This window comes from Myotis davidii, unplaced genomic scaffold (genome assembly GCF_000327345.1).
Source record: "Myotis davidii unplaced genomic scaffold, ASM32734v1 scaffold2161, whole genome shotgun sequence".
In the NCBI taxonomy this organism is placed as follows: domain Eukaryota; kingdom Metazoa; phylum Chordata; class Mammalia; order Chiroptera; family Vespertilionidae; genus Myotis; species Myotis davidii.
In genome coordinates, this window is record NW_006291833.1 from 154,118 (window position 1) to 178,712 (window position 24,595).

A 24,595-nucleotide genomic window follows, 5' to 3' on the forward strand; every position below is an offset into this window, starting at 1 on the left:
TTTCTGTTTCTCTCTCTCTCTCTCTCTCTCTCTCTCTCTCTCTCTCTCTCTCTCTCTCTCTCTCTCCCTTCCTCCCTGAAATCAATAATAATAATTTTAAAAAAACCAACTTCATTCATTCATTAAAAATAAAAATAAAAAAGGGGAGAAATATTTTGAGGAGAGTTAGGTATAAACTCAGATAATAGTAATTTCAAATCTTGAACTGATATGCAAATTTTATTCAAAGCTCTCCGAACACATGACTTGTGATTACCCAAACAAATTAAAGCTCATTGGTGCTTTTAAAAAGTTGTTTAAGAATACAGAGCCAAGTGATATAACCTGGGAAGAGAAACCAAGACTCCTGATAGTTTGTTACTGAACTTCTAGTACCCTCCCCATCCTCTCCAGTTAGATGACTGGCCAGACACTCACATGGTAGAGAAAAGGACAATGTTTATTGTAGACAAAAAGCAAGTGTGTGATTAATTGGACACTCTGAAGGCTAAAAAAAGTTGAGAAGATACTAATAAAGCATACCCTGAGGTACCTGAAGGAAGATATCTGCTCACAAGGTACCCGTTTTAAAATATATTAGTTCAAGACAATCTCAATTAATCTTAGTTCAAGACAAATGAAACCTCTAGTACTATTATTTTCTCTTCACTTTTAACAAGTTAGTCACAGATGGCTTTAAGGTAAATATTTGGGGAAAGGTCTTTAAGGCTACCCTCTCTGACCTACATTCCCCCATTTTTCCTTCTTTTGCTACATTTCAGTAAAAATAAATGGCTAGCAATCAGAGATGAGACTAACGAATTAGTTTCCTAAACTAACTAGGAAAAAGGCGATGTAGAAGAAACTACCAAATACTTTATAATGGCTATTTTTTTCCTGAGTTGGTTTCATATACAAATAACATTTACCCAATTAACCAAAGAGAAAAAGCATGATCTAGAAGCTAAAAGGCAAAATTTATGATGCCTATGTAACTAAGAAGCGTTAGGAGCTTAAATAGGACATTAAGTACTATAAAAAGATACCGGCAAAAGTAATAGTTTTGGAAGCACTTAAAATCTACCATCAAAATTTATGTCCTGAAAATAATATATTCCTGCTTTAGAATCAAGGTTTTTCCTTCCTCACATATATGACATTAAAGTTATATACCTGCAGGCTTATTCCATTACCTTGCATATTCCTGTGGGTAAGGTGAGGAGTACCAGGTTTGTATTTCATATTTCCCAAATTCTATTACAGAAGGGTACCGGCCACAGTCTTCCACTCCACTCTCACACTCTATTTTCTGTCAGAGAGAAAGAAAAGAAATAAAACATAAGTATTAGAAAGAGATTTCTGCACTTACATCTTGGTTCTTTCACTGGTGGATATGAAAACCTATTAAACCAGAACCCTAATCTTAATTGTGAATTTTCATGTTGTTGAAAAAACAGTATAGGCCTTGAAATAATAATCAACTTTATATAAGGTTTATATATAAACAAACTAATACTCTAAAAAACAGTATCACCAAGATAGGATGAGCATGATATAAATACAAATGTCTATTGAACTGAATTCAATGATCTGTTGCAATGTATTTAAACTGAAGAAATTAAAAGATGATGAGGCTATTATACAGACTCTTTCAGTCCTCTTTCTTCCATAAAGTAACATTTATCTCAATTATAACTAAACTAGAGGCCCGGTGCACAAAAATTTGTGCACTTGGGGGGCAGGGGCGGGGTGCCTCAGCCCGGCCTGTGCTGGCTCACAGTCTGGGACCCCTCAGGGGATGACCACAACCCAGCGATCAGGGAAAGGCGACACCCCATCACATCTCTGCTGCTGTCTCTGCCAGGGCACAAGCTTCGGCCGGCCCTGGTTACCTGAGTCTCAGGCCAGCCTTGGGCAGCTGGGGGGCTGAGGGTACTGGACACCACCATCTTTAAGGGCTGGGAAGTCAATTAGCATATTCCCTCCTTGTTGGCTGTGGGTGTTGCCATCTTTGTGATGGCATGAGGGTTAATTAACATATTCCCGCTTTATTAGGTAGGATATTGCTGAGAGTGTTACAGATGCCCCTCCAACCCCCTTTCCCCACATTGCCTTCCTCCACTGGGATCCCACTTTTCTTTTTTTTCTTTTATTCTGGGATTTATTTACTTTCTATGGCTGTCACTGGAACTGAGAGCCAGCTTTAGCTCTGAGGCCAGCTCCAGCTTGAGACCTCAGCTGCTGAAAGCAGGAATCTAGGGTTTGTTTGGGTTCTATAATTGCAACATTGTTTCTTAGACTGCAGCTCAGAGGCCGGCAGCGGCAGGCGGGGAACGTTGGCTTCCTCCATCACTGGAGCAAGCAAGCCTCCTGTTTGCTTCAGCTGCCTGGCTGCCAACCGCCATCTTGGTTGGCAGTTAATTTGCATATCGCCCTGATTAGCCAATGGGAAGCGTTTGGGGGTATGGTCAATTTGCATGTTTTTTTATTCGATAGGATAATCAATTATGAAGTCTCCTCCTACTCCCCTTACTCCTGTGCGGTAGGATACACAAGGTTAAGAACATTGCCTGATTCACTGTGGCATTCTCAGCGTCTAGCACGGTGCCTGACACAGACAAGAAATGTTCTTGAAAGAAAAAGCCAGTGTTAGCATGTTGGAAAGAAAGGGCTTTAGACTTAACAGTATCTTTCAGACAATGCCTGCTTTCATTCTGTTTATCTATGAATGCCAGAAATAGGCTAAAGAAATTATAATATTTAAGGACTTCAAATTTCAAAGATTGGGAGAAATTTTGACATTTATCTTAGCCAAAGGAAAAACAACACAAAGCATACTGCTGGGGCAGTATGACAAATGGAAATATCCAATAGCCCCTAAAGTAGAAACCATCAAAGTATTTAGCCCAAGTGACTGCTACTGAAAATAAAGTTTAAGAGCCTATACATAGCCTCCTCCCCCTCAAAAAGGAAGTGAGCTGGGTTAGGGAGCTTATCCGTGAGTGTTGTGCCAACTGAATGTGGTCTACTGACATAAAACAGTCACAATCCATAATAAATTTGTCTTTGAGAAGTCCAATAGCTTTACCTTTCAATGTTTTGGTGACAATAAGCTAAGTAGAGTTAACATTTTAAGTGGAATAATACAAAAAAAATTCCTGGACAATAAAAAGAAAAGGGACTATAACTGATCATACAATATAATATTGCCTTTATCAATGCCAAAGAGTTAAGGTTGTGAGACATTTTTCATATGGCTGGCCATCTGTGTTGGCAGCAGCATTGGTAAACTTAAAAGCAACGTTCTTCCTTTTTGTTAATGATTTAAAATTGCTATCTTCTATATTTGAGAAGAAAAAAAAATTAGAATTCTATTCCTTTACAACTAGGTGTTTTTCAAAATCAGACTCAACCACTGCTACTCTGGTCTATTTCGTGAGACCAGCTGAGCATTGGCAACTTTTAAGAGTGGAGATGCCTCTACAAGGTCATTGCCTTTGAATGGACAGGCAACAAAAATAATCTGGTCATAGTTAAAGAACCACAGAGGATTTTGAGGGGGAGTTTCTATAAAATCAAAGCAGTCATTTCATAATAATCATAACTTAGGAAGTCACATGTTACCCTTGTTGTAATAATGGTAGCGGGGCCTTACCTCCCATGAGAGTTCCTGGGCCTGCTTAAACACATCCAAGTCCTCTTCGGTGACAGTATCTTTGTTCCCAATCACATTTATATCTGTACTTTCTTGTTTGATGCTTATTTTGATTTCAGTATCTGTCATTTAAAACCAGCAGAAAGTGTCTTCACTGACTTGAATCACTAGTGACCACCGTATATTACCAAAACGGTACCAAATTAGCATAGTGGGCAAATCGGGATTTTCTGTAAAACTTTATAAGAACTTTTACAGCTAAGCACTGCTCAAAGATCCAGCAGTACCTTTCCCCTGCTGTACCCCAATTTTTATTTGAATAATCACTGTCATCTTCTTATAGCTTCAGTACATAAATGAGGGAAAGTAAGAGCAACACAAAATAAAATCAGATTTTTCAACCAAGATTAGAAGTCTAGTTATAGAAATCCCATTACCACTTTTGAGATAGTAAAATCTACCACTATGTCCAAATGACACATTTTTTTGTTTTTGGTTTTATACAGGGTAGCACATGTAATGGGCCAATTTGTTAAATGAAATTCTGAAATCAGTTTTCTCCCTAAGGTGAATACACACACAGACACACTCACACCCAAAAGCACATCTCACAGAACCACAGATCAGTTTGTTGAGAAGGAAGCAGGATGAACTTGGTCATGAGAAAGCAATGGAGCAGAGGGGAGTGGGGAGCTGAAAACCCCGCTGGAGGTGCTGACAGCGTGCGACCGAACAGCACTGTGGCTGAAGAGGCCGCGCAGGAAAGGACATGGCAGAAGCGTGACAGTGGCTACTCATGCGGGACTACAAAGCCATAAGCAACGCTATGAAGGCATCTGGGGGGTCCTAGTGTCACTACGAATGGAAATACATAATAAAAGGTGGGAGAGTATTAGTTGGAAACACAACATTTTGGAAGTTTAGTCAGCATTAGAAAAAGGTCAAAGTTTCACTGTTTCTGTATGAAAGTGAAGTGAGAACAAGAGAAATAGCTAAGACCTATGTGACAAATAGGAGTTGACTGATTGATTTTTGGGGAGTTGGGGAGAAAGGGACGGGACGCAGGTTTGGTTGGAGCTTTGACCTTTTGCTTACCATCATCCTGATCAGGTTTAATCCTTCCGTCTGTCAAGCTCCCCTTCCCTGGTGAGGGGGTCCCCATCTGAGGGGTCACTTTATATTTTAATCTGCCTAGCATCCTGTGCTTTTTAAGGAAAGTTGTTCGCTTGAAGTGAGCAATTGCTTTAAAAATACGTCCTCTAGCCATCCCCCAGCTAGAAGAGGAGGAGTGAGCCATAAACCTACTTCTAATATCTCTTTTTCCAAAGAAATGGGCTTTAGACTTTGCTGTGGAAGAGAATTCAGTTTTACGACGCATACGCTGGGGTGGTGCATAACTTGGGTGTCCCTTCTTTCGAGACTGTCCCTGAGTGGTATAGATATGAGAGAGTCCATCAAAGAGTGCCTTCAGCTGGCTGTTACTAGTGAGACTGCTCAGGGAGGGCACACTGGACTGGCTGGAGGAACTCTGGGGAGAGGTAGAAGAAGTGGACGTGCTGGACTTTTGTGAACTGGGGCTCTGACCAGAGATGGGGGCTCGGGGTGGAAGTGAAGAAGGTGGAGGTTTTAGCTTTTGTGTGGTACCTGTAGCCAACACATGAGAAGTGCATGACTGTTTCTGAGAGACCTTTTTCCTTGGACGATAGTGCTTTGAAAAGTCTATTATTTCACCTCGTGATCTGCGACCATCAGGTGATGGTGTAAAAAACTTAGTAAGGCCATCAATGAGCCCTTTGGTTTTCTTGTTAACTTTAAGTGTAGAGGCAGAAATGTAGGTGGAGGTGGTGGTGATTTTGGTGGTGGCACCAGGCCGAGTGGGGTCTGTAACAGCCAATCTGCTGCTTGAGTCCTTCCCAGATGCAGCATGACCAGATGAAGGTGTGGTACAGACTTTAGTCTTTTGACCCCTACCAGGTGACCCCCTTCCTGTGAATGCATTCATGGATCCTTCATCACTGGTTACAGACCTAGGCAAAAATTTAGAGAATAGTATCAGCATTTGATAATAGAATTATAAAGGTATCCAAAACAAATTTATAGCAACCAGTTGCATTCAATGTGCTTAAACTTCAGAAGCTGAATTGCAACCCTAAGGACTGTTTTTATGTGTGTGCCTCCACCTAGATGTCTCTCGGCTGAAAGTTAGCAGCAACTACACCTGTGTGTCACGATTCTCCCAGGGCCCATCCAACAGGTGCCGGAAGAAGCCATGTGCACCCACGGGCAATCAATATAAGTAAGAAAATTTTTGAAGAGACTGAGAAAACCCAATGCTTTCATTATAATTAAATTAAAATATTACCCTTGTGTTGTCACCGAGTAATTATGATTTCCTGATATGTTTTTTCTAAAATATTAAAGGAAATAAGTCATATTATCTAGAAGCAAAAGAATAAGCTTATCTAATTTCTAGTTAGAAGCAATTTTAACTCAAATGGAAAATTTATATAAATAGAATTTGGGTTATGTCTATAAATTAGTAGGTTTTTATGTGTGGTTTTCTTGTTTGTTTTTAAAGAAAATACTAAAAGATACCCTTTTCCTCTCAGCAGTTTATGCTGAGGATGACAAGATAACCAATAATACTCTCTAAGTAAAGGAGACAATTAATTACAGCATAAAATATTGCTGAAAAAATGACAACAATAGCAAAAAACCGAAGGAATGATTAAAGAAAAGCTACGGCAGGTCAGACATGACATGGAAAGTCTGGTGAAGCAGCAGCACATTTACCATGGTCGTTATCAGACACTTGGCGTCAGAATCTCTGTACACGGGTTCTGACTGCTATTGCGGTTCATTTGGTGGTTTCGCCTATACAGCTGTGTGGTCAGCAGAGACTGGAGGCCACTCCATTAACACAGCTGCGCACAGGAAGGGCAGCTGTCTGCCTTCACCTCAGGTTAGCGCTTGGAAAGCTACCCATTTTGCAGCGGAATTTCATACAATGGGAACATTTGCATGTGAATTATGGCTGCGCTGGGGCCCAAGAATGCACTTTAAAAATTATCAATTTAGCTGAAGGATAATAATGAAGAAATGGAAGCCTGAAAATGGTATGATATAGAATTACAAAAATATTTTAAGTAATCACAAGTAGAAGACCACATTTGGGGGGTCATTTTGTACATAAAGACATGATGAACAATTTCAGCAGTCAGCAGAAGGGGAGCTGGTGCAGACCAACGGGGCAGCTACAAGCTCATCTAGGGCAGCTCACCCACCCCAGCTTGTGCCTGGCGCCACCTATTCAGCCAAATCAGGTTAACGCTGGAGATCTCCAGCGTCACGGTGAGGGCTACCAATAAACAACTCATCCCGGCTCAATGCTTCGCATTAGCACGCGCATTTGGACTGTATCTGGAATCGATTGCCCAGAAAGGATAATATGCTTATAAAGCATGTACAAAGGAAAACTCCCTAGACTGTCTTAAAAATTCCTAAGCTCAAAGGACAATTTTGGACAAACAAAAAGTTAGGATTGGTGCCAGATGCAATTTTCAGCTGCGTCCTTTGTTTAGAAAGTTTATATCCTAATTTGGTTTTTTTAATTGGACCCTGAGGATACAGTCCCATTTCAAGAACAATGCTTACACAGGATGAATGCAAAAACATAATTTCTACTTCAGCTGATGCTAATATGAAAGATTTTATTTTTATTTTATGTTTGCCTCCAGAAATTAACAAAAATTCCATTTAAAAATGTCTACCAGTTAAAGGGTTTTCATAAAGAGTCACAGAAAACTCTAGAAAAGATCACACATTTTCTATTTCTCCCCTGAGAGATGGATGCAGGTGCAGAAGGACACTTTTCCTGAAAGCAGGTAATATAGTGAATTGCTTCAGATAAAATTAGGCAAAAAGAGTAAGCAAGTCAGATACTTGGTGTTTGTTCAGGGTGTGTGTAGAGCGCACTTATTCATTTTTACATCACAGTGACCATTTCAGGCACTAGACAATGGCCTTATTAATAGAACTGCTTCAGATTTGCAAGTCTGCTGATTTCATTTCTAAACACCTTACTTAATACTCAGAGTCAAATCCCTACTCTATACAGGTTTTAAAAACTACATGCATTCCACTTCTTATCTTTTCTCTACTTTTCCAAGTACTTCCTGCAAATGTTCTACTGGGCTTTAATGCAACCATATGGCAAAGGTAATAGAAATGGGTTTCTCATAGTAGAGCTGGAGGCCACAGTGAATTGTTATTCTGTATGTACTATAGGTCTGCACACATATGCACATACCAAATAGTCCTGTCTAACTCTTTGGAGGCAAACGTGAGGACAGCCATTTGCAAGTTCCTCAGATGGTAATATTTCCTTAAATGGATCTTGAAAAGTTACAATACTAAATTAGCACCAGAAAAAAAAGTATTTTTCTAAAATGTTATCTGGAGTGACAAAATAGATTCACTAGAGACAAATCCCTCACGTTTTAAAATTCCCACATAACTATTGTATAACTAAGGTCTTCTAATGCTCAGCTAGTAACAAAGTAGCCGCAGGACTGTTTCCTGTGCTGGCATTCTGCTTCCATACTGCTGCTTGAAAAATGTCACTTAGCATCACAGATCCTGCCAACAGAAGACCCCAAAATGCCAACTGTAATTAAAAAATGTTATTTTCAAAAAACTTCCACAGCTTATATAAAAGGAGAAATATACCCCATCCCTTGAGTTTGCAAAAATGATGGTAAAAAAGTTAATGGGACCTAAGGGGATTATAATCACCTATATTTTAAAGCACAACATAAAAGATTTCTTTTTGATAAGATCTCAACCTACAACAATCGTTGCTTTAATTTATTTTTCGGTCGTCCAATGGGTTTTGCATATCGACGTTTTATTTGTGCAGCTTTCTCATGAAGTAGTTTTCTTCCCTTTTTCTTTGGTCTGCAGACTTGGCAAATCCACATCCCTGAATTAATACATATATAAAAAAAACATTTTAATGTTTCATTTTAGGAGAGACATTAAATATAAACCGTAGCTGTAAGGATGCCTGCATGCAGAACGTGACTCCAAAAGGTGGCTCATTCCCTTCTGTCAATCTCTTCAGGAAGCCATTGTTAAAGGTCAATTTCCCCGTCAAGGTGGTGAGAGCAGAGGGCAGCCCCTGTCTCAGAGCCTTTCCATAAGGCTTTCCCAACATGTCACCACGCCTCCCTCCTCCACATACACACACAGGACAACCTGAGCCTGTCAGATACTATATGTCTTTTGATTTGAGGAAGATTATTTTCAAGTCAGTCAGTTTTTGGAACATCTGGACAAAAATATTTATTTTATCATCTCTTTCTGGAAATTTTCCACACTAAAAAAACTATCAGTACAAAATATAATTTTTAAATTAAAACATAAAATGTTTAAGTACTATGGAGCTACAAAACAATACACCTGGCATAGGGAACTAGGTCAAGGATAAGAACTGAAAAGCCAGAATACCGAAAACTAGAGAAAAGTTTAGCATATTAAACATGTTTTATTTCAAATCAGTGGTGAGTTATCAGATAAAATGACTCAATACGTGGTAATGGAACAAATAGCTATCTAACTGGTAGGAAAAAAATTATTCCCTATCCTTTACAAAATAAATTCTAGGTAGGTAAATATTATATAATATGACAAAATAAAATATTACAAGTACCAGGAAAAATCCATGGATATTTGTATAATCTAAGCATTACTGACATTTAAGACTGAAGCCATAAAAGACTCATGGATTTAACTGCATAAAAATATGAGCTTCTGAAAATCAGAAAAAAAGGTGAAAATCCAAATAGAAAACTGATTAATGGATAAAACAGGCACTTTACAAAGATTATGTACAAACAGCCAATAATCAAACACATAAAAAATGTTCGATCTCACTACTTAAAGAAAATTATCAGACATCTTTTTTCTTTTATCAAATCGGTAAAAGTTTAAAATAAGGACACTGTATTTCATTGAATGTAATACACTGCTGACTAAAAGATGCATCTGATTTCAAAGATGTTAAAATGTTTGGTTTTTTTTAAAAGTGTGCCTTAGATTCAATGTAATAAAGTAATGGTGAGTGCCGGTCATAATACAGGGAAGCAGGTATTCTCATACATAGGTGGTTGGTCTGAAAACCGATACAACCTTTCATGTACATAGCCTTTGATCCAGCAATTCCTCCCCTAGGAATTTATCTTAAGGCAATAATTGTGGATGGAAAAAATTGGAAACATTTGTAATGTCCACCATAGGGGACTGGTTAAATAAGTTATGGGTTTTTTTATACAAGGGGTTGCAAAATCAAATATGTTCAGGAACCACCCAGGTATAATACATGTGACTGAAGCAAGCTGGAATGTAACACAACAGGGACTAGTGAGACTGGGGTAAATTGGAGCATGCATACTCTACCTAAAGAACTCAAATAAAAAATTTTAAAAATATTGCAGCAGCTCTTCTGTAATGCATTTAGAGAAGTTGTAAATATTTATACATATTTATATATTGCCAACAAAGCATATCTGTGGCCCACAATCACCAGGTCTGTAGTCTCTGCCCTACATATTATGGAGTTCTACACACTTGTTAAAAACTATGTTAGGGGAACATTTAATGATGTGGAAATGCTAGGATCTATTGTTAAGGTGGGAAAAAACATAAAGTTACAAATCATATATAGAATGTTCCATTTCTTTTTAAAACAGTATAGTATGTGGGGTAAGAAGGATTTCTAATTGGTTTTTCTTTTTATCAACCTGTGTTTTCTAAATCTTTCACAATGAAAATGTACAAATTTTGTAATAAGAAGGCAAAGTTATTTTAATGTTTAACATATAAAATGAGAAAAAGGATACTGAGCTAGGCTTTACTTATACAATAAATGCTTTACTTATATAATAAATAGAGATGGAAAACCTTACCCCATAAGGATATAACCATGTAAAAGTTCAGATGCTCCTGTTCAAAATATCAACTAATGGCCAAGAAAATGGTGATGGCTCCTGTTGCAGGATCTTTGAGTCATCATTATCACCATCATCTCAAAAATAGGTAATTTCTTGCCTCTGAACATAGTACTGAATAATAGGGAGAGTGGTTTGAAACTTTTGACCTATCTAATCTAAACTTATTCTAGTAAAGAAATAGTTTCAGGAGAGGAAGTCTTTTTATCCCTATATCTGAATTAGAGTCTTTATTATATACATTACCCTCAAACTAATCTGTTACATTCCTCTAGTCATAGTCTGTGCCAAACCCGTAAGTACTGGAAGATGAGAGATGAAAAAATGCTTAAGGAACCTGTAAACCTCTGAGCTGTCAGACAGCAGAACAAGGCTAATGAGCATGTAATAAAACACATCTTAAATATGGTTTAAAAATTCACCTTTTGGCATTCTGGAAAGTGGGGGGTCACAGCACTCCATATGGAATCCTCTATCACAGGAGTCACAAAAAAGCATATTATCCTGTAATGCAACATATTAGAGACTAATTGAGACTGAAAACAAATGTAAAAGGCCACAAATTCATATGTTATCCAATTAACAGTAAGAAAATATAATAAAGGAGCTTTATGATCAATGCTGAAACCTGACATCTGTTTATTTAAAGGAATATAGCAACAGTCTACAGAAAATAAGAACCTAGACATGGGAAACTAACACTTTTCCTGGAGCTGGAGCATGGAGAGCAGTACTTACTGCATTTTTGCCTTGGATTCTACACGCACTGCACGTCTTGCATTCGATGCACTGCCACCTTAAGGCCTTTACATTTGTTGTTAGTTCAGGACAAAATTTCAAACAAGATGGGTGTCCTATAAGAATAAAAAGTAAATTGTTTTATAGGAATGGTGCCTTAGATGTTTTTAAACTCCCATTCCCTCATACTTAATATAGTGATAATGCCAACCAAAGATCCTTAAGAACTTGAAAATACAAAAATATCAAAGAATGCAAATTATACTTTGTTTTTCTGCCTTTTACCCCTGTATGTAAGAGTGACTGTACAAATGTTTCCCTAAGAGAAACTGGTTAATTTTATACCAATTCTAATCACAGGTCTTGGAGAACTTGAAGATGATAGATACTTAGATTATTCCTGTGCCTTCTGGTAAACCTCCTGCCCTCACCATCATCATAAACCATCATTTACCCAACGTTTTCTGGTTTGCCGAACCGTGACGGCAGTGCCAAAGTTCACACAATTCCTACTCTATGTGTGTAATGAAATCATAAAACATAAAGCAATAGTTAGCTAACTAAAAAACTGGGGCTGCTTAACATAATACAACTACAAATGCCCCCTTCTTGCCCCCGCCCACCCCCGCAAAAAATCCAGTAGTATACAAAGAATATCCCATTGCTGGAATATACAAAAAAGATAACTGTGGCCATCTTGACACCGGGTCTCTGAATTTAAACTCTAGAAGTAGGAACAGAAATAGTAAATTTGAGAGTTAGAATGTTGAAAGATCAAGGTCAAATGGAATTCACTAAGAAGCATACCCTCAACAGGTCTCCCCATTTTCGTGCGTGTTCAGCTTTTCCACACTCTTTTGGGCACACTTTTTACCTAGCAGCTCTCACTTCACAGAGGAAAACCTGAGACCCCAAGGGGCAGCGCCACTCAAGGAGACCAGCCCGGCTGCGCTCAACAATCAATAATAGATCCCACCACAAGGTTTGGGGAGTGGGAGCCCACATTCTGATGGTCTTTATTCATATAAACCTGAGATCTCCAAGCTTGATTTTATTTTTCTAAATCTGGTCTTAAAATAGTAAGAACATTAGTAAATCCCATGTGAAAGAACTTATAACCAAGCTGCAAGAGAAACGTGAAGGGTAATAAAAAATAAAAAAAAAGAGAAGCAGATTCTGCAATTTCAAAACTGTTTTATAATTTCCTGACTTTGGCAGGCTCATTGTTTAAATATGTATTTTGGGTCGCTGCCAAAAAGGTCCTCCTCCCTAAAGCTTAACAGGTGCTTCATAAAATTCCACCCACCAGGAGATTTGGCTTTTTGAAGTAAAAACATTCAAAATCAATCATCAATACTGTTAATAAAAGCACACTATTCCTGAGCTTTAAAAAAAAAAATCTAAACATCTGTATTTAAGATGTTGAGCAAATAAAATGTTGTCATAGGAGAATGACCTCAGGCAGGAGAGACACCCGGGCAGATGCATTTAACCTCTGACACCATTCTTTTACAAGGGCTTCTCTCATTCAAATAAACGTAGGGGGAAAGTTTAAATATATAAAAATGGTATCAATCACCACTTTCTGCAGCAACAGCAAACAAAGACAGCTTGCTCTTCAACTTTAAGAAGTATACTCTGAAGGGGGAGGGAAGAGGTCTACTTTGATCAAGGTTCCTCCCCCCCCACACCTTATATAGTGGGGGTAAGAACTCACATTTTAAAGAACAGCAATTTAAATTCCACCCTTAAAATGGGTCCCATCAGTTTAAAAGTATACCATTTACTCCCCCCCCCTTTTTATTACTTCCTGTAAGTCATACATCACTAGCACATATGACCTCAATTTCATGCACAAAATTTTTTTCTACATTAAAATCCGCTTTTATTCTTTGTAGCTTAATATTCAGCAACTAAGGTAATTCACATCATTTTATAGCTTACTATTCGCACAGATATCCTATGAAAAATATTTTAATAATTTAATAAAATTATATATTTTGAAAATTAATGGATTTCAGCTACTTTCAATCAAGAGTACAGAATATTCTCCCTTTTATCACTTTCACTCACTTTAAGCAATATTTCTCAATTACTACCATTTAAGCTACTCAAATGCTAAAATCTTCAGCCTATCTTTCCCTTAGGCAGCAATCTAACTTTTATTTAGCTCAAGAGAATTGGCCATAGATCCCTGCTGGCTCTAAATTTCTATGATTCTGGAAAAGAATGCTGAGGGACAAAGAAATATTTCCACTTTATTTTCTCATGGCCAATTTTAAAATAACACAAAAGACTGTAATGGAGTCCTGATATACTAATATTCAATCTATAGTAATTAGATAAAAGACAGCAATGTAATTCCCTACCACCCATATAGCCATTCCTCTCAACAATTTCCTCTAAAATTCAGGCTCTCTCTGCTGACACAATTCAGGGTGGTTTGTCTTTCTGGAATTTGGTTTGCTTCTGTGGTTTACAATTTATCAGGTTTGAGATCATAATATACATTCATTCATTCAACATTCTTATTACAAACACATATTAAGCACTAGTAGCTTATAATAGTTTTATCTAGCAAAGCCAAAGGAATAAGTACCAAAGAGACCACAAACCAGTAGACATGATTTTTGGAGGAAGTACTGTGGCAGAAAAAATGGGCTCTGTAGTAGACAGAAGAATGGCCTCCAATGATGTCTACACCATAATCCCTGTAACTTGTGAACACGGCCTGGCATGGCAAAAGGGACTCTGCACATGAGACTAAGGGTCCAGGACTTGAGATAGGGAGATTATCCTGGATTATCTGGGAAGGCGAAGTCTAATCATGAGTGCTTAAAAGCAGAGGATCTTTTCCAGCTGGGTTAATAAGATGAGATGAAAGGAGGAGGAGGAAAGGTTCAAAGTGGGAGAAGGACTCCACTAAACTTTGACAGCTTTGAAGATGGAAGGAGGGTGGGGGCACAAGACAATATAGGTGGCCTTTCGAAGCAGGGAATGCCATTTACCTGACAGACAGCAAAAAAAGGGGGGGGGGCGTAGGGAGGCTCTCAATCCTACAAACACAAGGAACTGAATCCTATCAACAACCCTGTGGGAATTTGGGATAGCAGAAATAGAAAACTAATATAAGCTCAGACACTGGGTCCCTTGGACTGGCTCTCTGACCAACCACCTGTCGATTTGAGACAGTGAGGAAAAGGACAGACATTTCTGATCATATAGTTTAGCAGGAAAGATAGACAAGCATTAAACAAGAATTAGGGTAACACATGACAATGGGGTGGCTCAGAGACATGAAAGAATCTAGCAGGGGGTTAGACAAAGGCCTTCCTAAGGAAGAGACCCAAAGGATGAGTGAGATTAGATGGGACCACAGGAGGGGCAGGGTGGGAGAAGCTAGCATGTGCAGAGGGAGAGGAGAACATGATACATTCAAGGGGAGGAAGGAAGTACACATAACATGAAAGTGATGGTGATGTAGAATACAGTTAAGAGCCCAATCCAGAGGAGATTTTTGGGCTATTTTTAAAATTTTGGTTTTTTTCCCTACTGATCATTGGTAGTCACTGAAAAATTCTATGATTAGATTTACAATTTTAAAAAGTAATTTGGACTGCAGTATAAAAAATGGAGGAGGGGAAAGAAGGTCCAGATTAGATGTAATTATTATAATAGCAGATCTGAGTTGGTTTGGTGGGTGTGTGGACATATTGAGGATGTAGGATATATTAAGACACAGAATCAATAGAATTTTGGATTTGTTGGTGTGAGAGAACAGCATGACTCCAAATTCAGGCTGTGGAACTGAAGGAGTAGCCAGCCAGAGGTACACCATTGGTTAAAATGGTAGGCGAATCAAGATGTGGCGTGTTTGTTGATATTTCTGTTATTGTTATGCGTGTTGTTTTTGGTGGAGGGAGCAGGGCAAGGCTGATAAGCTGTTTTGGACATTAACTTTGAGAAGCCTGTGGGGCCTCCAAATGGAGAGGTTCTGGAAGCATTTATATCTAAGGGTCTGGAGCTGAGGAGACACTATGAAGCAAAGGGAAAAACACAGGGCCAAAGTCAGAAGTCTGGAGAAACACTTAGAGGATGGAGAGAGGCCAAGGAGCTGACAAAAGACGTGAAAGGAAGTGGCAGGGAGAGAATACAGAGAATATGATATCACAGAAGCCAAAGAAAGAAAACACTTCAAGGAAAAAGGCTCTCAACAGGTCGAACATGGCTGAGAGGAGTATTCGGTGTGGACTGAAAGATGTCCGTTAGATTTTGACAAAGACTGAAAAGTGACCTTCAGATTTTCACTACATGGAGGCAACAAACCCACGAGGGATTTCAGGTCTCCTGAGAGGGGGGCTGGTATTCGACCCCCTTACTGTACAAAGGTGATTTTCTTACTCTCCCAGCTACGTCACAGCAGCCTTTCTCTGCGTCTAGTTTCAATGAGCTTCCACTTAGAATGATGCTGTAATTCTGAACTATACACTTATCTTAGATTTGCTAATTTGAAAACACACATGCACACAACTCATCTGTAAGTAAGATTTAACCACCCAGCAATCTGAGCAGCAGACACAAAATTTCATTTGGTATAATATCTAATACTTACGTGAAGCTAATTAAAGATAATTTGGTCTTAATGAGGCAAAGAGAATATAACAGTGTTAATTTCAAAGTAGGCTGATCCATGAAAGTCAAGTAAAATCACTTTCTAGTCCCAACATTTCCTAGGCATGAAGACTATCTGATGATTCCCACATTCCTACCAGTGGTTACAATGATCCTTCACATTTGTGGAATGTTTTATAGTCACTGATAATTTTCGTATCATTCTCTCACTAAATCCTCACAACAGCCCTATGGATATAGGGTACAGATGTCCCCTTCTGCATTTTACAGATATGGAAAACTGCAGTTGCACAGCTGGTAAGCAGAAGAGAACTGGAAGACCACATCTGGGGCTCCTTGCACTATATATGTCACCTCATGTCTTTTTTTGTTTGTTTGTTTTTTTAATATTCTTATTAATTTCAGAGAGGAAGAGAGATGGAGAGAGAGAAATAGAAACTTCAATGATGAGAGAGAATCATTGATTGGCTGCCTCCTGCACACTACAAACTGGGGATCGAGCCCGTAACCCAGGCATATGCCCTGACCGGGAATCAAACCGTGACCTCCTGGTTCATAAGTTGACGCTTAACCACTGAGCTACGCTGGCTGGGCCACCTCACATTTTTACTACCTGTAAACCCGAATCATTTTTTCAAAAGAACTTTAAGCAGAAAGAAACAGTTAAAGAAAATACTGGCCATTTGTGATATTGCGTCATATTAAATAGAGAAAAATTTCTATTTGTCTTGATGATGTAAGCAGAAGGAAACATTTATTACTCATGTCTATGAAATCTAAGCAGAGTTTAAATGTGACATCATACAAATGGTACTTCAGATAGAGGCAGCTAAAAACCAACAGGCACATGTGGGAAACACATTTCAGAACGACCCTCCATATGGGCTGCCATCTACATTTCCTTTTCCTGGTTTTATACTGCTATGAGTATTTTTTTCACATAAACATCTTACATTAGTGATTCCTTTGAACACTACAAATGGTCTCAATTCAATCCTAGAACCAATGGACTCAACTGAGTGTGAAACAGTGGCCATTTCTATGAGACCAACGAGGGGTACCACCAATCTATAATTCCCACTCAAGAAACTGGACTGTGATAGAGGGGCTCCCACCATTATCATAGGGCACTGTTGAGCCATGTCAGCTGGCTTTATTCTTTTTCCCCCTATAATAATCAAGGGGTCCCAACAGGGCATTATAACTACAAGATCCCGTCCTCCCAAACTCTCTAAGAAGAGCCATATTTTATTTTGAGCCTTCTATTTGAAGACTAGCAAATAACAAAGTCCACTCATCTGATCTACCAGCTGAAGTAAATGCCTACAATGCATCTCCCCGAATTAGGAACAATGGTTCTTTTGACCAACATAGCTGTCTCCAGACTGGCACAATACTCAAGGGAAGATTAAGTGAACCTCAACAGTAGAGCCGGATCCCATTGCAGAGTCCAGAGAAGCACTCTGAGCCATCCTCTGTCCTAAACAAAGGAACATGATGACCCCAGGGCTTGAATTTCTGCCATGACCCATACCTCCACTCCAAAGCCTCTGGCTCTGTCTGCCTGAAGGGAGGGGGACAGACTGGTGCACAAAATGACTCTAGCTTTGTAAGCCTTCTAGAAGTATCCTCAATTCATTCTTCTCCGTGTGTTAAAAGAGAAAACAAGAGAGTATTTTTGAAAAAAGAAAACAACACTATACCCACACACCCTGGAAAAGTAAGAAGCTTTGGAGGAAAAAAATTTCAGTGACCTCAAAGTATAAAGGAGATCAAAACTCTCTCTTGGCAGGTCTTCAATCTGGGAAATACGAAGGGAGATTGATTACATCAGAAAATCTAAGATCTGCCTGTTTAGAATTACACCTTTATACCCTGTGAAGGAGGCCTTGAAGTTATGATCTAGAAGATAATGATCTCGAATTCCTTATCAACTCAAGTAAGTGTATCACCAGGGGTAAGGAAATATATGAAGGGAACTTTTCTTCCCACACTTAAGTGCGTCTTTAATCTGTCTAGACGCCCAGACAAATATATACTCATGAAATAAAATAGTGAAGGGTACTGTTAAAGTACCACCTTAAAAACCACAAAGGGTAGACCCTAGACAAGTGAACACCACTGAATTGATCAGGCAGTGAAACAAAAGAATAATTCATTCAGAATGAGCCTCATGCGAAACCCAAAAGATAACTAAAGAGTCTGAACTGATGAGTGAGGCACTACCTCACCAGGCTAAAACAGAGAGATTGTAGGGTTGAAATTTATTAAACTGAACATACAGATAATGTTTCCCTGCCCTTTGTCACGATCCATGATAACATGGGCAGGAAAAGGATTTAATGAATCTGTAGAGCCCATCAAAAAGACTGTCAGAATGCATTGCTCAAGCAGAGTTTGAAATGTCTTATTTCCAAGGCTCTCTCTCCTAGTGAGGTCCTGAAGCTGCTGAATCACATCGAGCCCATCAAGTTCAACCTTCATAAGGGGAAGAAGCGTCATTGCACAGCACTGCCATGCCTTGGTGTGAAACACTTCCTCCATCCAAGCATCGAGCAGCTGCCAAAAGCGGTGATGAGATTTTAAATTACTTGCAGCAATTAAGGACAACAATATCAAATATGCCCGATTATAACAATGGCAGGCATTTATAGCACACTTACCAGAGTCGTTGTAGGCCCTCTGCTAGGCTGTTTACTTGTGTCCTTTCCTTTAATTCCCACCAAACCCAAGATGTAGGTGCTAAGATTACCCGATTTTCTAACGAGGACACTGAGGCTCAGAATGGTTGAGGAATTACCTCAAAGAAGAGGAGCTAGGCTATTGCTGGCTCTCCAGTTTGCTCTTAACCACTACATGACACTGACTTCCTACAAGAAAACATGCTATGGTGTTTGGCAGGTGTTTGTTGTTTTTAAGATAACTATAACTACAGAAATAGTAGTTGGTTATGAATTTTAAAATAACAGTTTGCAGGGGAGTTTCAGTAAGCTGGAAGAAAATTTAAAGATTAAAACAAGGATTAATTTTCAAAATCTAATAAATGCCACTCAACCTATTGATATGTATGTACATGTGTTTAAGTATGTGTATATGTGAATACATAACATATAAGCATACACATATCTCAGACAACCATCACCTGCTGAAGAAGGAAGACTGGCTTTTAATGTAAGACAAATTATTTTAATGTAAGCAATCTGACTTTTAGTTTTTATTATGAAACTAGAGATGTGGTCTTCAAATGTTGAGAAAAAGGCAGAAGTGACAGTTATCTTGAAAGCAGATGGGAGTCCTGCAATTTGCCAGAGATCCACGTCCCTGCCCAGCATTCCTTGATTTCAACATCACCTTCTACAAAGACCATTCTTTTCCTACCTAATTCTAGGCAATTTTAATTTCTTTCATGCCTGATTTCTTGATTCTATCACTGCAATTTCCAGAATACTGTCCCTTTCAGTCACACAGAGCTGTGATGTAATACTATATTTCACCAGTAGGTGTCATGAACTGAAATACTAGCTATCCTAACTCAAATATCTCTTAATTGAGACTTCAGGTTATAGAAAACACTTGCTTCTATTTGTATCCAGCTTGAAAACTTATAATTCTCCTCGTTGAATCTGCCTGCAATTTACATTGAATTACCAATGCTAGTATGAATTCAAAGCTTAATTATAAATATTAATATACTAGGTAAATTATATAAACATATATAACTTTATGTCAATGCTAATATATTCACACTTTTCTCCCCTCCACCTGTAATTACTCATAAAATTTTTAAATGTATGCTATTACCAAATAATTGCTTTAAATAATAAATACAGTTTTGCCTGGTCGGTGTGCCTCAGTGACTGAGCAGCAACCTATGAACCAGGAGTTCACAGTTCAATTCCAGGTTAGGGCACATGCCCGGGTTGCGGGGCTCGATCCCCAGTAGGGGGCATGCAGGAGGAACTGATCAAAGATTCTCTCTCATCAATGACGTTTCTATCTCTCTCTTCCTCTCCCTCCCTCTCTGGAATAAAAAAATATTATTTTAAGAAATAAATACAGTTTTGAAAGAGATAAATAGTGTGTAGCTATAATGGGGAGTCATTATACATATACAAAAAAAACACCAACTTACCACTACTGCCACAATCTGCACAAGAAAGGAGTTCTTCTGGTTTCTTTTCACGATTTGATTCTTTAGTCCCCAAACAGAAGCTACATATTGGAATGGGATCAGCACGGGGCTATAACAATTAAAATGAAAAAATATTGTTAGTCTTCCATTTAAAAATTAAGAACAACACATTAAAGTCAAAAGCTGCTTACATATTTCTTTAACAAAGAAAAACTGCTCAATAAGGTGTCCAAATCAGCATTTTCTACTAATAAAATAAATCTTTAAAATTATCTGATACTAAAGAATTACTGCCTGAATGTTTTTAAGTGTAATACATAAGATTTAGAAGTAATTTTTTAAAAAAAATATATTTTATTGATTTTTTACAGATTGGAAGGGAGAGAGATAGAGAGTTAGAAACATCGATGAGAGAGAAACATCGATCAGCTGCCTCCTGCACACTCCCCACTGGGGATGTGCCCGCAACCCAGGCACATGCCCTTGACCGGAATCGAACCCGGGACCTTTCAGTCCGCAGGCCGACGCTCTATCCACTGAGCCAAACCGGTTTCGGCTAGAAGTAATTTTTATTAAACCAATGAAATTATCTATATTTATAAAAGCCCGAGTGACCATTACGACCAAACAACCGGACGCTATGACATGCACTGACCACCAGGGGGCAGACACTCGATGTAGGAGCAGTACATTCCCACAGCCAACCTCCCCTGGCTGGCCAACCTCCCACGGTTCCTCCCCCCCGCCAGCTGGGTGGTCAGTGCATTCCCACAGCCAACCTCCCAGGTCAGCCAACCTCCCGTGGTCCCTCCCCACAAGGGACCGAATTCGTGCACCGGACCTCTAGTATGTCATATAACTTTCCATTAATGAACACTGAGGATTCATTTGAAATCTTGTATCATTCCCATAACCTACATGCCTATAATAAGTTGATTCATCTATGTACTCAGTATTCGAGATTACAAATATCATGTATTTAGGTCTGACTATTTAGCTGAACTTTATCAAATGTTTTAGTACAGGTTACTGTTATTCTCTCTCTCTCCTCTCTCCTCTCTCTTCTCTTCTCTTCTCTTCTCTTCTCTTCTCTTCTCTTCTCTTCTCTTCTCTTCTCTTCTCTTCTCTTCTCTTCTTTCTCTCAATCAATTTTTAAAAAGTAAACCACATAATGCCACATAAAGGAAATAAACTCTCAGTCTATGACATTCCCACTTTAATATAAGAAATAACAAAACATTTGTCTAACCCCCTAGCACCCTTTAACTCTCACTAAGGAAAATGCTTTGAACAATGTATAAATCTGCATACATTTTGTGTCTCCACTGTTATTTATGACTACCAGCAATGCTATTTATTATTCTCATCCATATGAATAGTTGACTTGCCTACAGATCTGGTCACATTTATTTTGAACAACCAAAACTGTATGAAAACTAAAATTTTTTTTGCATATTCTAAGCCTTCACACATGTGTGCCAGCCATCTGAATGCAACTATAATGTATTTATATTTAAATCTCTTGAATCAAAGATTCAAGGCAAGAAAACTTAGTATAATCACATAATTTTTAATGTAAATTTAAAACAAGATTTTGCTAGGTCTTTCTAAATATACATCAGCATAGAATAAACATCATTTGTTCAGTTACTCTATCCCAAATGCCTTAATACATTGCCTGATGCACAGTAGGCACTCAAAAAATATTTGCTAACTGAATAAATGAAAGAAACATATTTTACTTTGACAAAAAAAACATATTTACTTTGACAAAAAAACAACAATGCTCATCTCAAAGAAAATATTTCAAATGCTTACAATGATTCCAATAAATGTTCTGGTTCACTGTGACAACATGTCTTCAAAAACCAGAATCCATCTTATAACCAAGCATCTACAAAATTGTTGAATATGACTGTTAATTTTATCTTACAATATCAGTGTTCATCATGTTGCCCTTATTTTCAGTTTAATGTGTTCTTTTAATATGCACAGGCTTTACTTTCTGAGGTAGCTATGCAAATGTGTCTTTGAGGCCCTAGTTAAAAAAGAGTGTAAAGCAGTTTGTATTAGAAAAAGAAAAAAAAGACAAGCTACAATAAATTGGTCACTGACTCCAGCCACAAATTTTTAAAGGCCAGATAATCAGCACTGCATAATTATGGATCCATAGTTATTACTTGCAACTGCTCAACTGCAGTACCTTGGGAACACTTTTGTTCCTTTAAATAGCAATTAAAAGAACAATCTGGTTTTAAAATGACAACATTCCCCTGATAGATTCTAGCTAAAACCCAGTCCTTGTACTAATGGGATTCCTGCTTTCATTTGATATAACAATGCTCAAGCCATTGCTGCCATCCTTGCAGTGATAAATAATTTACGAAATGTCACATATCATTCATGCAATGAAACAAATCCAAACCTGCCATCCCATCTTTCTTTCCCAGATGAATTTTTAGCTGCAAGAAAGACATGGCCATCAGCCAGCATTCATGCTCATTTTTCGTTTTTAACTAAAGGTAACACAAAGGACAAAGGTTGCTAGTAGTTCATGGCCAGAAAGACTGATGTCCCACACTCTGCCCAATAATAGAAAGCATAGATGCTATCACTTCACGCTACATTCAAGCGAACCCACCATGCTGATGAATGCTCACCGCCATTTATTTTAGGGATAACTATCTCACAATACTCTATAAAACCACTGCATTATACAGAAATGTCTGCCCTGCTGAATTATTGATAATTCAAAGCACTTTTTGCTAACCTCAGGATAGCCAAGTCTAATTAACTTTAAAAAATTGTCACTTGTATGAAATGAAACTTTTACAGTAATGCATGTAAATGGGTCACAGAATTATTATGATTCACTATTCTCAATCAGACTACATATAAACTGTTTCAAAAATAATCCCTGGTAATGGATTAAAATGAACTGCAATCAGAAAGAGGTCTGAATACAAGGCAACTCGATTCGATGCGAGTCCCCTGCAGACAAATCATATTTAAGAAGCCTGAAAATTCTCCCAATTCTTAATTCCTTTCTTTGAAATGTCACAATGTTGCCTAACCTGTTGATCACATTTTCTTATCAACATGCCTGAATAGTTCAAGCTGAACTTGAGAATTAACACCCATGAAAAGGCTTAAACTCTGCAGACTGCTTAGGAAGCACGTCTTCTGTATCTCTCATGTAATGGCCACGGGGAAGTGGCGAGGGTAGAGGCCACTCACACACTATCTCATTTAATCATCTTAACAACCCTGCCATGAATGTATATTATTGCACACTCATTTTAGGCAGGAAATTGAGGATCTGAGAAGTTAGGTAACTTTTCTAAAGTTGCACAGGTTCAACTGTGGAGCTGGGATTTAAACACAAGTCTATCTTCTCTCAAGGCCATTCCTCACCTGGTACTATCCATCACTCCACTCCCCCTTTTCTCCTCTCAGGAAAACAGATATTATCTTTCCATCAGAGGCAATAACTCTTTATAAATATGCTCAAAACTGTTTCCTTTTAATTTCTTCCATTACCAATGGCATAGGCAGTGGTCAGCAAACTCATTCGTCAACAGAGCCAAATATCAACAGTACAACGATTGAAATTTCTTTTGAGAGCCAAATTTTTTAAACTTAAACTATATAGGTAGGTCCATTGTTATTAACTAAATTAGGGTACTCCTAATGCTTAGGAAGAGCCACACTCAAGGGTCCAAAGGACCGCATGTGACTCACGAGCCGCAGTTTGCCGACCACGAGGGGGTTTGGAAACGATTTTAAAAGCAACCATTAACATGCAATAGATTATTAATCACAACGGAGAAAGATACCTTTACAATGGAGAGATCTGACAGACATTGCCTTAACCCAGTGACTGAACACATCACCAATATGGGACAGATACCACGTGCCTCCCGAGCATTACGCTGAAGGATACCGCACTGCCTATGCAGTCTTCTCCCTGGAAACATTTGCCCTGAATCTAATCATAAGGAAACAATCACGCAATTCCAAACTTAGGGACATTCTATAAAGCAACTGGCCAGGACTTTTCAAAAAATGTAGATGTCATATAAGACCCAAAAAAGGGCAGAACCAATGTAGGCAACTAAAGTGGCAAGAAAACCAAATACAATTCATGATCCTTGCTTGGATTCTGAATTTTAAAAATATCCACAGCTATAAAGGACATAATTTGGATAATTATGGAAATATGCACTAAATAGTAAACAATATATAAGCTAGATATAACAATATTGAGTCAAGAGAATTGTGATAATATAGGAGAGCATCCTATAGCATTCTTAAAGGAGTTGTGTGCTAAAATACTTTAAAGTGCCATAATGGTTACAATTTCAGTTCAAATGACGCAGGGGAAAACCTATTTGTGTGTGTGTGTGTGTGTGTGTGTGTGTATATATATATATATATATTTCAGAGAGGAAG

General features: G+C 38.3%; 1 protein-coding gene across 1 annotated transcript in view; it reads right to left on the reverse strand.

The window, feature by feature from the left end:
- KAT6B (K(lysine) acetyltransferase 6B) overlaps nucleotides 1–24,595 on the reverse strand; it is a 166,919-nt gene that overhangs the window by 47,007 nt on the left and 95,317 nt on the right. Inside the window, exons 3-9 of the mRNA XM_006765269.2 lie at nucleotides 20,144–20,252; nucleotides 11,380–11,495; nucleotides 11,064–11,145; nucleotides 8,483–8,615; nucleotides 4,730–5,661; nucleotides 3,635–3,756; nucleotides 1,173–1,288 (exon numbers count right to left, since the gene is read on the reverse strand). Of these exons, the coding sequence (XP_006765332.1) occupies nucleotides 1,173–1,288; nucleotides 3,635–3,756; nucleotides 4,730–5,661; nucleotides 8,483–8,615; nucleotides 11,064–11,145; nucleotides 11,380–11,495; nucleotides 20,144–20,252 (1,610 nt within the window). The remainder of the gene's footprint in view (nucleotides 1–1,172; nucleotides 1,289–3,634; nucleotides 3,757–4,729; nucleotides 5,662–8,482; nucleotides 8,616–11,063; nucleotides 11,146–11,379; nucleotides 11,496–20,143; nucleotides 20,253–24,595) is intronic.